The following is a 13,531-nucleotide window of genomic DNA, read 5'->3' as shown; positions in this document are numbered from 1 at the left end:
TCTGGATCCATGAATAGCTCTGTGAGGAGCTCACATAATAGGATGGTTCAGCCCATTGAAGTATCAGACGGAAAGGGCAGGAGCGTGGAGAGAGGGGGACTTTCATCTCTGCTTTGCTTTCAATCTCCATGTGGCAGCTGTCACCTCATCCGACCTCCCTTTGCCAGGACAGCAGCCAGGGATGGTTCCCCTCCCACGGGAGCAGCACAGGGAGCTGGATTAAGAAATCAGGGAATTCTCACCTGTGACAGTGATGGTCACAGCCTGGCTCCTGGGGGAAGGGACCCACCTTCCACTCACGTTCTTCTCGTACCCACAAGCGAATTCCCCAGAGAAGTTGGAACCAGCTTGTGGGATGCTGAGCACAGAGATGTTCGCAGAGCTGGTGCTGGGCTCTGAGGTACTGATTTCAGACTCCAGGTCCCTGAGGACAATCTCGGCTCCATCCTTGTAGAAATGAAACCTTCGCTGGCTGGCATTCCCTGGGGCTGCACAGGTGAGGAGCAGGGGGAGCCGTTCGCTCACTTCTCCCGATAGAGGATCCACGCTCAGCATCGGCTGGGGAGGAGGATCTGTGGGGAGCAGCAATGGAAAGGGGTCAGCACGACAAGGCAAGGGGGAAGTGTGGATGGTTCCCAAATTTCCATGTGTTCAGAACTGACCAGGGCTCTCTCCAGAGAGCCGTGTTTCTGAGGGGACACCGAGGGGCTCCCCACAGACATTAGAGAGAACCCAGCTGGGGAGGTGACTTCCTTCAGATCCAGTGTGGGGCTGGGAGGTGGGTTTGGATTATGGCAAGAGTCAGCAGAACATGAGCCCTCCATTCCTGGTGCCGCATATGGGAGCTCACGGCGTCAGGGGCTCCCACAGTCTAAGAACTAGGTGGTTCTGCAGGGATCCTACTGTGCCAGAGGAGAGGGTGTGTGTGCTGCCATGTTGGATGTGCTGGTCTGTGTGTGTTGAGCAGCCATGGTCACCCAACAGCCAGGTTACCCAGCAGGAGGCAGGTTCTTTGAGTGGGATCCGCCACCTGGGCTGGGCTAGCCAGGGCACAGCAGGGGTGGGAATCCCTGGTCACTCCCCGGGGACCACAGACCTCGTTAGAGACCAAATCCCTGCCAGTGTGGAAGCATTGGAATTGGATGGTGGTTTTTGAACACCTCAGGATCACTACTCCCCCCCTTCCCCTTTCCATGGGCAGGGGGGTCTCTGGCACATTGATGCTGAGAAGGGGACCAGAGATGAGGCTCTAAACTGACCCAGCTCCTGATTATAACTATGAATGAACCTGCACATGTAGGCTACGTCTACACTGGCCCCTTTTCCGGAAGGGGCATGTAAATTTCACCAGTCGTCGTAGGGAAATCCACGGGGGATTTAAATATCCCCCGCGGCATTTAAATAAAAATGTCCGCCGCTTTTTTCCGGCTTTTAAAAAAGCCGGAAAAGAGCGTCTACACTGGCCCCGATCCTCCGGAAAAAGTGCCCTTTTCCGGAGGGTCTTATTCCTACTTTGAAGGGCACTTTTTCCGGAGGATCGGGGCCAGTGTAGACGCTCTTTTCCGGCTTTTTTAAAAGCCGGAAAAAAGCGGCGGACATTTTTATTTAAATGCCGCGGGGGATATTTAAATCCCCCGCGGATTTCCCTACGACGACTGGTGAAATTTACATGCCCCTTCCGGAAAAGGGGCCAGTGTAGACGTAGCTGTAGGGGGCAGAGCAGGGTGCCAGGGCAGCCAGGATGATGGTGCGGGATGCTCCCCATAACTAGAAGATTTCATGGCTGAAGCCTCTGATGCAGAAATTAGCAGCCTCCCCCTGAGGACCCACTAGAGAGACAAGAGGCCCAGGGAATGACTCTGACCAATGAGGGGGTGTCACGTGGCTGGATCTTGAGGGGAGCAGCCAGATCCCTGATGCACCCATAGGTGGGGGTGTTGGCCCCAAAAATGGTATAGGAGGGGGCCATGTGAGGTATTGAATAGAAGCTTATTATCTGATAATCCTATGTACGCTGTTCATGTGATTGTATAATGTCTGTGTGTGCAATTATTAGCATGTACTTGTATGGACACTGAAGATTTCCCTGCATGTGGTTAAGCATTGGGCAGGGCCGAGCCTGTGGACATGCTAATTACCGAGGCCCTGTGGGACAATGGCTCTCAATGGGCTATGGACACACCTAAAGAATGGGGGATGTCACCTGAGAGCAGCCAGCAGGAAACACAGGGATTGACCTCTGTCCAGGTGACCTGCTACATACTAGAAGAGGCCAGGAAGGGGGTATAAAGAGGCCATGCTGTCGATGCCATTTTGTTCTCAGCTCAGCACTTCATCCCAGAGGCAGCACTGCAGGGATCGAAGAGCCCGGAAGACCTGTGAACCCATCCTGATGCTAGGATGTGCAACAAGGACTTTTAAACCAGCAGCTGTAACATCTCTGCTAGTGCCTGCATCGAGGACTGGGAGATTCGGTGCATGTAACGTACTATTCTTTAACAACCTTACTCTCATGCTTTTCTTTCTTGTCATAATAAACCTTTAGATATAGATTCTAAAGGATTGGCCCAGCGTGATTTGTGGGTAAGATCCAGAGGGTAAATTGACCAGGGATCTGTGGCTGGTTTCTTGGAACCGGACAGGACTTGTTCGGGGTAGGTGGGATTGGGTGTTAGGACCCCCCACCTGTGTATGAGGCCCGGGGCCATCTGGGGCACGGATATTGCTGGGGTGTCGGAGGGGTTTTGCTCGGGAGGCTTCAGGCAGGCTGCTGAAGCGGTCAGTGGGACTGGTTTGTGGCTGTTTTGGAAAGGTCACCAGTCTGGGGGCTGTAAGGAGCCCCAGATTTGAGCAATTCACCCTGAGCACACGCCCTCAGCTGTGCCCAGACACGGCCCGGTCCGTCACAGGGGGGATGGAAAGTGACTCACTGAGGGCCCTGTCCAGAGCTGAGCCGATATGCTGCCACAAGTCAGCACAGAGCAGGGTCCAGGGACTCACCTGTCACTGCGATGAAGATGGGTTGGCTTGTCCCTGATGGGATCTCTCGCCCAGACTCTGTCTTCCAATAAGCACAGCTGTACACCCCAGCCTGTGACCCAGACACCCCAGGCAGTGTAAGCGAGTGGTTGTAACTGTTCCAAGGTGAGGGGAGTTCTCGGGAGTGGATTTCCTGGCTGTCCTTGCAAAACCGGATCCTGGACATGTTGGGAACTCCAGCAGCTGAGCACATCAAGGTCACAGTTTCTCTTGTGATGTAGACAGGCTGCTGAGGGGACACAGTGAGCTGGGGAGCTGGGAGGGGATCTGCAAAGGGGATGGGAGTCAGGGATAAGGCCATTCTCATATGTGAGGCAGATGACACAGAGGCAGAGGAAGAGCCAGTGAAGGGCTGTCACAGCTCAATTCCCCAACCTGACACATCGAGTGTAGAGATTAGGGCCAGCTAACACAGTAAACTCTGTAAGAACCTGCCTCTGTAACTTCCCAGAGACAAACTTGTCCAGACTCAGTTTCCCTGTGACCTAAAATAAAAAAATCTTTGCCATCACCCAAGTGACTGAAAGAAGATATAAAATATACCCTTTTCTTGGGAAGAGATCACTTGGGAATCCCCTCCCTAAGGTAAAGCTCTCCCCGCTTCCCCCAACCTCCACTTTGCTTGGAGTTGGGAAAACAAAGAGAGGGAATCCACAGAGAACCATGGAGTCTGCCTGGTAACTAGACACAAAAACTTTAGGAGACAATAAACCAATATCGGTTAATCAAAACAAAAGGAAAATTGTTATTATCCAAAGAAAACCACTGTTGTAAGAATAGTATATTGACTAGGTGGTAAATAGCCAAGAAGTGACATAGACTCAGGGGAAACCCCTGGGCTGTAATCCTTAGTTACAAAAGTGAAAAACAATTAGTCAGCTCAGACATGATTTCCAAACCCCCAAACAAGGAAAACAATAAACCCTGATGGACTATCTAAACTTTTCCCTACTTACATATATCAAGAAGTCTGCTCGTGGAGAGAGAGGGTGGGTCTAGACTACACATCTCTGTCAACAGAGAGATGTAGATTAGGCACATCGAAAGTGCAAATGAAGCTGCGATTTAAATATCCTGTGCTTCATTTGCATAAAGATGGCTGCCACTTTTTTTTGAAATAGAGCTTTTTTGAAACAAATGTCAGTCTAGACAGGGATCTTTGGAAAATAAACCCCTTTTTTGAAAGATCCTGTATTCCTCAAAACATGAGATTTATAGAATCTTTTGAAAAAGGGTTTTATTTTCAAAAGATCCCCGATTAGACTTGTTGTTTCAAAAAAGCCCCATTTCAAAAAAAGTAGCAGTCATGTTTATGCAAATGAAGTGGGGGATATTTAAATCCCGGCTTCATTTGCACTTTCGATGTGCCTAATCTACATCTCAGTCGACAGAGAGTGTAATCTAGACACACCCAGAAAGTGTCATAATCAGGAGTGTTGACCAGCAGCTCGTGACTAAGGACTTAGCTCTGTCTCTAGCTAGGTATCTTGTCAGCCAATAACAATGCAGGTAGGAATTTCAAACTGGGACAAAGGAGTCTTTGTCTTTCTCTCCTTTGTCTGAAAAGCAGAGCAGTTTTTTTCCAGGTATTAAGGGAGATGGAAGACACTTCTCTCTCCCAGAATGGATTTCTTACAATGTGTAAATAGGAAAAAGTTTAGCTAGTCCATCAGCTTTTATTGTTTTCCTTGTTTGGGAATTTGGAATTAATGTCTCAGCTGGTAACTGTGTTTTCTCTCTTTTGTAACTAAAGTTTTGGCCTGGGGGGAAGTGGGGTCCCCCTGGCTGCCCAGATCAATTAGTGTCTCTTTCCATCTAGCCACTTTGCTATGCTTGCAACTGTGGTTTTATTTTGATAATAAAGGTTTGTTTTCTTTTTTCTAATTAACCGGTGCGGGTTGATTTTTGTGTCCTGAAAGGTCTGTCTGTGGGTCCCCTCTGTTTTTCCCAACTCCAAGCTAAAGGAAGGTGGGGGTAAGTTTTACTTCAGAAAGGAAATTTCCCAAGTGATTTCTTCACTGATTTTTTGTGGAATTATTTGGGTGGTGGCAGCAGATTCCTCCAAGTCCGGGCATTAGGATTTTTGAGGGAAGTTCTTGTACCAAAGCCTGTAGAGACAAGGTTTTGGGGTGCTCTTGTGGGGCCCCACTTCTATTGTGATAGTCTCACTTGCTTTCCTGCTTCTATTTGCTTCAGTCGTAGTAACACAAATCCCAGTCGTCACAATAGGCGACCCAAAGCCCCAGGTGCTGGAGTGGAGCAGATGGAACAGGTAATGGGAATGGATTTATAAATTCAAACATCCCAGCACAGTCCAATTGCCTTGAAACTGCACAGCCGGAATCTTGTGTCCAGTCCTGAGATGCAGCTTCCTGTCTGGGATGGGGCAGGCAGAGAATGTTTTTCAGGAGGAAAAAGGGCTGAGATTTGGTCATCTCTTCCCCATCACTCCACACTGCCATAGACTCACAGAGACGTGGGGCTGGGCCAAGACCGCAAGTCTTCTAGTCATAGCTGCTGTGATGAGCTAGGGTTAATTAAACCTTCAGTGGACACTGAGAACAGCCGGTCACTGTCCTGTTTGTAACAGTGTCTCTGAAGGGCTGTTCTGTCCTCAGCTTTCTCATCTCCTAACTAAACAGGTCCCATTTGCACACCTGTCACATGGGTCATATTGTATAAACATCTGGTCTGTTTAGTTGCTTTCCTCTAGGCTCTTTACAGTTTGTCCCCATCTTTCTTCAAGTGTGATGTCCAGGCCTGGCCGTGGGGTTCCATCTGACTCCGCACCAGTGTCAAATAGGGAGAGATAATTCTCTCAGCTGCCTTACACACACCCCTCCCACTCACAGAGCCCAGAGAGACGTGAGCCTCTTTTGCAGTCACTTCGCTCTGTTGACCCAAATGCAATTTGGGCTCCTTTTCTACAGTGCTCCTGACATGACAGTAAAACTCAATTTTTACAGATGCCTTTAAGTTTTCCTTCATACCTGGAGATCTTTGCACCACCTTGAAGGTAGCAGGGCACTTCTCAAATTTTTCTAAGATCACTCTCACTTGTGTGTAATTTTTTTTCATACTGTCCATTAAAATAATTCTTAGCATCTGATAACCCTGGCCCACATATTACCCAGGGCCTATCGCTGAGATGAGCTGGGTCAACTGGATTACCCAGTGCCCAGCAGGGGTTAGGGATTTTTGCTCTCTGCCTCAGCTGTGAGTATGAACCAATCACGGCAGTGGGAGCAGGGAGCCTCTTAAGAGTTCAAGTCCCTGCTTTGATAGAAGAAGTCGTGTCCGAGGGATTCTTCATCCCCAGGTGTCGAGCACCTCAGGCTAGTGTGTTCCCCTCCAGTGCACTTGGGCAGTGGAGCACCCTCATATATTGGTGCTGATTCAGAATTGGGTAAGAGGCCACAAACTGATCCATCTCCTCGCAATAATAATGAAGGAAGCTGCTGGGATGGGGGCTTAGAACTGGCACCCTACAGCACTGGCCATGGCTGGCCCAGGTTTTCTAATATTTTTCTGGGCTAGGAACCCCTGAATCCCAAAGTAGCATCAACAACTCCCCCCGAACCTACCAGGAAGTGATGTTCCAAGGGGTTCACACTGACCTGGGTGGCCCTGTGTGGAGCTGAGCATCTCATTCTGGTCATTGTGAGAAGATACCCTGCCCTGGGGCCAGCAAACACCAAGGCTACGTCTACACTGGCCCCTCTTCCGGAAGGGGCATGTAAATTTCACTAGTCGTCGTAGGGAAATCCGCGGGGGATTTAAATATCCCCCGCGGCATTTAAATAAAAATGTCCGCCGCTTTTTTCCGGCTTTTAAAAAAGCCGGAAAAGAGCGTCTAGACTGGCCCCGATCCTCCGGAAAAAGTGCCCTTTTCCGGAGGCTCTTATTCTTACTTCAAAGTAAGAATAAGAGCCTCCGGAAAAGGGCACTTTTTCCGGAGGATCGGGGCCAGTCTAGACGCTCTTTTCCGGCTTTTTTAAAAGCCGGAAAAAAGCGGCGGACATTTTTATTTAAATGCCGCGGGGGATATTTAAATCCCCCGCGGATTTCCCTACGACGACTAGTGAAATTTACATGCCCCTTCCGGAAAAGGGGCCAGTGTAGACGTAGCCGTAGGGGGCAGAGCAGGGTGCCAGGGCAGCCAGGATGATGGTGCGGGAAGCTCCCCATAACTAGAAGATTTCATGGCTGAAGCCTCTGATGCAGAAATTAGCAGCCTCCCCCTGAGGACCCACTAGAGAGACAAGAGGCCCAGGGAATGACTCTGACCAATGAGGGGGTATCACGTGGCTGGATCTTGAGGGGAGCAGCCAGATCCCTGATGCACCCATAGGTGGGGGTGTTGGCCCCAAAAATGGTATAGGAGGGGGCCATGTGAGGTATTGAATAGAAGCTTATTATCTGATAATCCTATGTACGCTGTTCATGTGATTGTATAATGTCTGTGTGTGCAATTATTAGCATGTACTTGTATGGACACTGAAGATTTCCCTGCATGTGGTTAAGCATTGGGCAGGGCCGAGCCTGTGGACATGCTAATTACCGAGGCCCTGTGGGACAATGGCTCTCAATGGGCTATGGACACACCTAAAGAATGGGGGATGTCACCTGAGAGCAGCCAGCAGGAAACACAGGGATTGACCTCTGTCCAGGTGACCTGCTACATACTAGAAGAGGCCAGGAAGGAGGTATAAAGAGGCCATGCGGTCGATGCCATTTTGTTCTCAGCTCAGCACTTCATCCCAGAGGCAGCACTGCAGGGATCGAAGAGCCCGGAAGACCTGTGTACCCATCCTGATGCTAGGATATGCAACAAGGACTTTTAAACCAGCAGCTGTAACATCTCTGCTAGTGCCTGCATCGAGAACTGGGAGATTCGGTGCATGTAACGTACTATTCTTTAACAACCTTACTCTCATGCTTTTCTTTCTTGTCATAATAAACCTTTAGATATAGATTCTAAAGGATTGGCCCAGCGTGATTTGTGGGTAAGATCCAGAGAGTAAATTGACCAGGGATCTGTGGCTGGTTTCTTGGAACCGGACAGGACTTGTTCGGGGTAGGTGGGATTGGGTGTTAGGACCCCCCAGCTGTGTATGAGGCCTGGGGCCATCTGGGGCACGGATATTGCTGGGGTGTCGGAGGGGTTTTGCTCGGGAGGCTTCAGGCAGGCTGCTGAAGCGCTCAGTGGGACTGGTTTGTGGCTGTTTTGGAAAGGTCACTAGTCTGGGGGCTGTAAGGAGCCCCAGATTTGAGCAATTCACCCTGAGCACACGCCCTCAGCTGTGCCCAGACACGGCCCGGTCCGTCACAGGGGGGATGGAAAGTGACTCACTGAGGGCCCTGTCCAGAGCTGAGCCGATATGCTGCCACAAGTCAGCACAGAGCAGGGTCCAGGGACTCACCTGTCACTGCGATGAAGATGGGTTGGCTTGTCCCTGATGGGATCTCTCGCCCAGACTCTGTCTTCCAATAAGCACAGCTGTACACCCCAGCCTGTGACCCAGACACCCCAGGCAGTGTAAGCGAGTGGTTGTAACTGTTCCAAGGTGAGGGGAGTTCTCGGGAGTGGATTTCCTGGCTGTCCTTGCAAAACCGGATCCTGGACATGTTGGGAACTCCAGCAGCTGAGCACATCAAGGTCACAGTTTCTCTTGTGATGTAGACAGGCTGCTGAGGGGACACAGTGAGCTGGGGAGCTGGGAGGGGATCTGCAAAGGGGATGGGAGTCAGGGATAAGGCCATTCTCATATGTGAGGCAGATGACACAGAGGCAGAGGAAGAGCCAGTGAAGGGCTGTCACAGCTCAATTCCCCAACCTGACACATCGAGTGTAGAGATTAGGGCCAGCTAACACAGTAAACTCTGTAAGAACCTCGTTTCACGAGGAGTAACGGTAGTTCGGAATAGGACCCTAGTCCGAACTACCTAGTTCGAGCCCCGTGTAGCCGCTCTACACGGGGTTCGAAGCAGCGGGGATTTAAAAATGGCGGCTCCCCGCTTATGCTAATGAAACCCGGGAAATTCAAATCCCGGGCTTCATTAGCAAGTGCGGTATGCATACATTACCCCGCTAGTTCGAACTAGCGGGGTAGTGTAGACATACCCCCAGAGACAAACTTGTCCAGACTCAGTTTCCCTGTGATCTAAAATAAAAAAATCTTTGCCATCACCCAAGTGACTGAAAGAAGATATAAAATATACCCTTTTCTTGGGAAGAGATCACTTGGGAATCCCCTCCCTAAGGTAAAGCTCTCCCCGCTTCCCCCAACCTCCACTTTGCTTGGAGTTGGGAAAACAAAGAGAGGGAATCCACAGAGAACCATGGAGTCTGCCTGGTAACTAGACACAAAAACTTTAGGAGACAATAAACCAATATCGGTTAATCAAAACAAAAGGAAAATTGTTATTATCCAAAGAAAACCACTGTTGTAAGAATAGTATATTGACTAGGTGGTAAATAGCCAAGAAGTGACATAGACTCAGGGGAAACCCCTGGGCTGTAATCCTTAGTTACAAAAGTGAAAAACAATTAGTCAGCTCAGACATGATTTCCAAACCCCCAAACAAGGAAAACAATAAACCCTGATGGACTGTCTAAACTTTTCCCAACTTACATATATCAAGAAGTCTGTTCTTGGAGAGAGAGGGTGGGTCTAGACTACACATCTCTGTCAACAGAGAGATGTAGATTAGGCACATCGAAAGTGCAAATGAAGCTGCTATTTAAATATCCTGTGCTTCATTTGCATAAAGATGACTGCCACTTTTTTTTGAAATAGAGCTTTTTTGAAACAAATGTCAGTCTAGACAGGGATCTTTGGAAAATAACCCCCTTTTTTGAAAGATCCTGTATTCCTCAAAACATGAGATTTATAGGATCTTTTGAAAAAGGGTTTTATTTTCAAAAGATCCCCGATTAGACAGTCGTTGTTCCAAAAAAGCCCCATTTCAAAAAAAGCAGCAGTCATCTTTATGCAAATGAAGTGGGGGATATTTAAATCCCGGCTTCATTTGCACTTTCGATGTGCCTAATCTACATTTCAGTCAACAGAGAGTGTAATCTAGACACACCCAGAAAGTGTCGTAATCAGGAGTGTTGACCAGCAGCTCGTGACTAAGGACTTAGCTCTGTCTCTAGCTAGGTATCTTGTCAGCCAATAACAATGCAGGTAGGAATTTCAAACTGGGACAAAGGAGTCTTTGTCTTTCTCTCCTTTGTCTGAAAAGCAGAGCAGTTTTTTTCCAGGTATTAAGGGAGATGGAAGACACTTCTCTCTCCCAGAATGGATTTCTTACAATGTGTAAATAGGAAAAAGTTTAGCTAGTCCATCAGCTTTTATTGTTTTCCTTGTTTGGGAATTTGGAATTAATGTCTCAGCTGGTAACTGTGTTTTCTCTCTTTTGTAACTAAAGTTTCGGCCTAGGGGGGAAGTGGGATCCCCCTGGCTGCCCAGATCAATTAGTGTCTCTTTCCATCTAGCCACTTTGCTATGCTTGCAACTGTGGTTTTATTTTGATAATAAAGGTTTGTTTTCTTTTTTCTAATTAACCGGTGCGGGTTGATTTTTGTGTCCTGAAAGGTCTGTCTGTGGGTCCCCTCTGTTTTTCCCAACTCCAAGCTAAAGGAAGGTGGGGGTAAGTTTTACTTCAGAAAGGAAATTTCCCAAGTGATTTCTTCACTGATTTTTTGTGGAATTATTTGGGTGGTGGCAGCAGATTCCTCAAAGTTAGGATTTTTGAGGGAAGTTTTTGTACCAAAGCCTGTAGAGACAAGGTTTTGGGGTGCTCTTGTGGGGCCCCACTTCTATTGTGATAGTCTCACTTGCTTTCCTGCTTCTATTTGCTTCAGTCGTAGTAACACAAATCCCAGTCGTCACGATAGGCGACCCAAAGCCCCAGGTGCTGGAGTGGAGCAGATGGAACAGGTAATGGGAATGGATTTATAGATTCAAACACCCCAGCACAGTCCAGCTGCCTTGAAACTGCACAGCCGGAATCTTGTGCCCAGTCCTGAGATGCAGCTTCCTGTCTGGGATGGGGCAGGCAGAGAATGTTTGTTCAGGAGGAAAAGGGGCTGAGATTTGGTCATCTCTTCCCCACCACTCCACACTGCCACAGACTCACAGAGACGTGGGGCTGGGCCAAGACCGCAAGTCTTCTGGTCTTAGCTGCTGTGATGAGCTAGGGTTAATTAAACCTTCAGTGGACACTGAGAACAGCCGGTCACTGTCCTGTTTGTAACAGTGTCTCAGAAGGGCTGTTCTGTCCTCAGCTTTCTCATCTCCTAACTAAACAGGTCCCATTTGCACACCTGTCACATGGGTCATATTGTATAAACATCTGGTCTGTTTAGTTGCTTTCCTCTAGGCTCTTTACAGTTTGTCCCCATCTTTCTTCAAGTGTGATGTCCAGGCCTGGCCGTGGGGTTCCATCTGACTCCACACCAGTGTCAAATAGGGAGAGATAATTCTCTCAGCTGCCTTACACACAGCCCTCCCACTCACAGACCCCAGAGAGACGTGAGCCTCTTTTGCAGTCACTTCGCTCTGTTGACCCAAATGCAATTTGGGCTCCTTTTCTACAGTGCTCCTGTCATGACAGTAAAACTCAATTTTTACAGATGCCTTTAAGTTTTCCTTCATACCTGGAGATCTTTGCACCACCTTGAAGGTAGCAGGGCACTTCTCAAATTTTTCTAAGATCACTCTCACTTGTGTGTAATTTTTTTTCATACTGTCCATTAAAATAATTCTTAGCATCTGATAACCCTGGCCCACATATTACCCAGGGCCTATCGCTGAGATGAGCTGGGTCAACTGGATTACCCAGTGCCCAGCAGGGGTTAGGGATTTTTGCTCTCTGCCTCAGCTGTGAGTATGAACCAATCACGGCAGTGGGAGCAGGGAGCCTCTTAAGAGATCAAGTCCCTGCTTTGATAGAAGAAGTCGTGTCCGAGGGATTCTTCATCCCCAGGTGTCGAGCACCTCAGGCTAGTGTGTTCCCCTGCAGTGCACTTGGGCAGTGGAGCACCCTCATATATTGGTGCTGATTCAGAATTGGGCAAGAGGCCACAAACTGATCCATCTCCTCGCAATAATAATGAAGGGAGCTGCTGGGATGGGGGCTTAGAACTGGCACCCTACAGCACTGGCCATGGCTGGCCCAGGTTTTCTAATATTTTTCTGGGCTAGGAACCCCTGAATCCCAAAGTAGCATCAACAACTCCCCCTGAACCTACCAGGAAGTGATGTTCCAAGGGGTTCACACTGACCTGGGTGGTCCTGTGCTGAGCTCAGCATCTCATCCTGGTCATTGTGAGAAGATACCCTGCCCTGGGGCCAGCAAACAGCAGGAGAAAGGGGGACTCACCTGTCACAGCGATGTTGATGGGGCTGCTTGTCTCTGATAGGAGCTCTCGCCCAGACAGTGTCTTCCAGAATTCACAGCTGTACACTCCGGCCTGTGATCCAGACAGACCCGACAGCTGCAGGGGATGGTTGTAACTGTCCTGAGGGGAGGGGAGTTCTTTGGAGTGGATTTCCCGGCCATCCCTGAAGAACCGGATCCCAGAAATGGCAGGTGCCCTGGCCACTGAGCACGTCAGGGTCACGGTTTCCCCAGCGATGTAGACAGGTTGTGGAGGGGACACGGTGAGTTGGGGGGCTGGAAAAGAGAAGGGGGTTGGGAGAGGGGACAGTTACTACATGGGTGGCTGGTGACAGAGAGGCAGAGGGAGAGCCAGGGAAGGGAAGAGCAGGGAAGGATCCTGGACACTGACCTCAGCCAGCCCCAGCTCCATGCCGAGGGATCACATCCCTTCTTCACTAGGAAAACACTGCACAGCAGAGATCTCCCTGCTGGGAACCCAGGGGGCCAGGCTCCCCTGCTGAGTACCTGAGGGGGCACCCCCTATGCAGGGGACCTCAGTCTTCATGGGATGGGGGCAGAGAGCTTGTGCTGTGGAAGCTGGGGCTGCGTGGGGTTGCACCCAAAAGGCGCAGACCAGGATACTGGTCACTAAGGGAAGGAGGTAGCCATATGCACAAGAGCTCTGAGTGCCCATGGGGAGCTTCCCACACTCCAGCTGGGACCTGGCCCAGTGACTCCAGGGATGCTCCAGCCCTTTGACCCCTGCTGGGATCTCACCCATTCACCCACTGGATGTTGGTGCCAGCAGTGGGGTGGTAACAGGACAGTGACCAATCCCTCTTCTGACACTAATCACAACAGACCAGTCAAGCAGCTGCAGGGCTCAATGTTTATTGGGGTTCTCCCTGACAGTGCCCAGCTCCAAGTCCAGTGCTGTGAGCTTCCCTGCAGCAGTGCCCACCTGGAGCCCCAGTGCTGTGAGCTGCCACACAGCAGTGCCCAGTCTCTGAGGATGAGCTTGTAGCCAAGCCCACTAGGGAGTGGTTGAGATACAAGGAGGGTCCCTGAGCACAGCCAGGGGCAAAGCTGACGTGTTGGGATG

At 49.7% G+C, this 13,531-nt stretch overlaps 1 protein-coding gene across 1 annotated transcript in view; it reads right to left on the bottom strand.

Annotated features, from left to right (window-relative positions):
- Positions 1-138: 138 nt before the first annotated feature.
- Positions 139-13,531, bottom strand: part of LOC149521102 (alpha-1B-glycoprotein-like) — a 92,774-nt gene continuing 79,381 nt past the window's right edge. Inside the window, exon 9 of the mRNA XM_089774351.1 lies at positions 139-572. Coding sequence (XP_089630477.1) covers positions 220-572 — 353 coding nt within the window. The 3' untranslated portion in view covers positions 139-219. The remainder of the gene's footprint in view (positions 573-13,531) is intronic.

This window comes from Pelodiscus sinensis, chromosome 30 (assembly GCF_052426305.1).
Source record: "Pelodiscus sinensis isolate ZL-2025 chromosome 30, ASM5242630v1, whole genome shotgun sequence".
Taxonomy (NCBI): Eukaryota; Metazoa; Chordata; order Testudines; family Trionychidae; genus Pelodiscus; species Pelodiscus sinensis.
The sequence above is the reverse complement of the archived record's forward strand: the minus strand, read 5'-3'. Positions and strand labels throughout refer to the sequence as shown.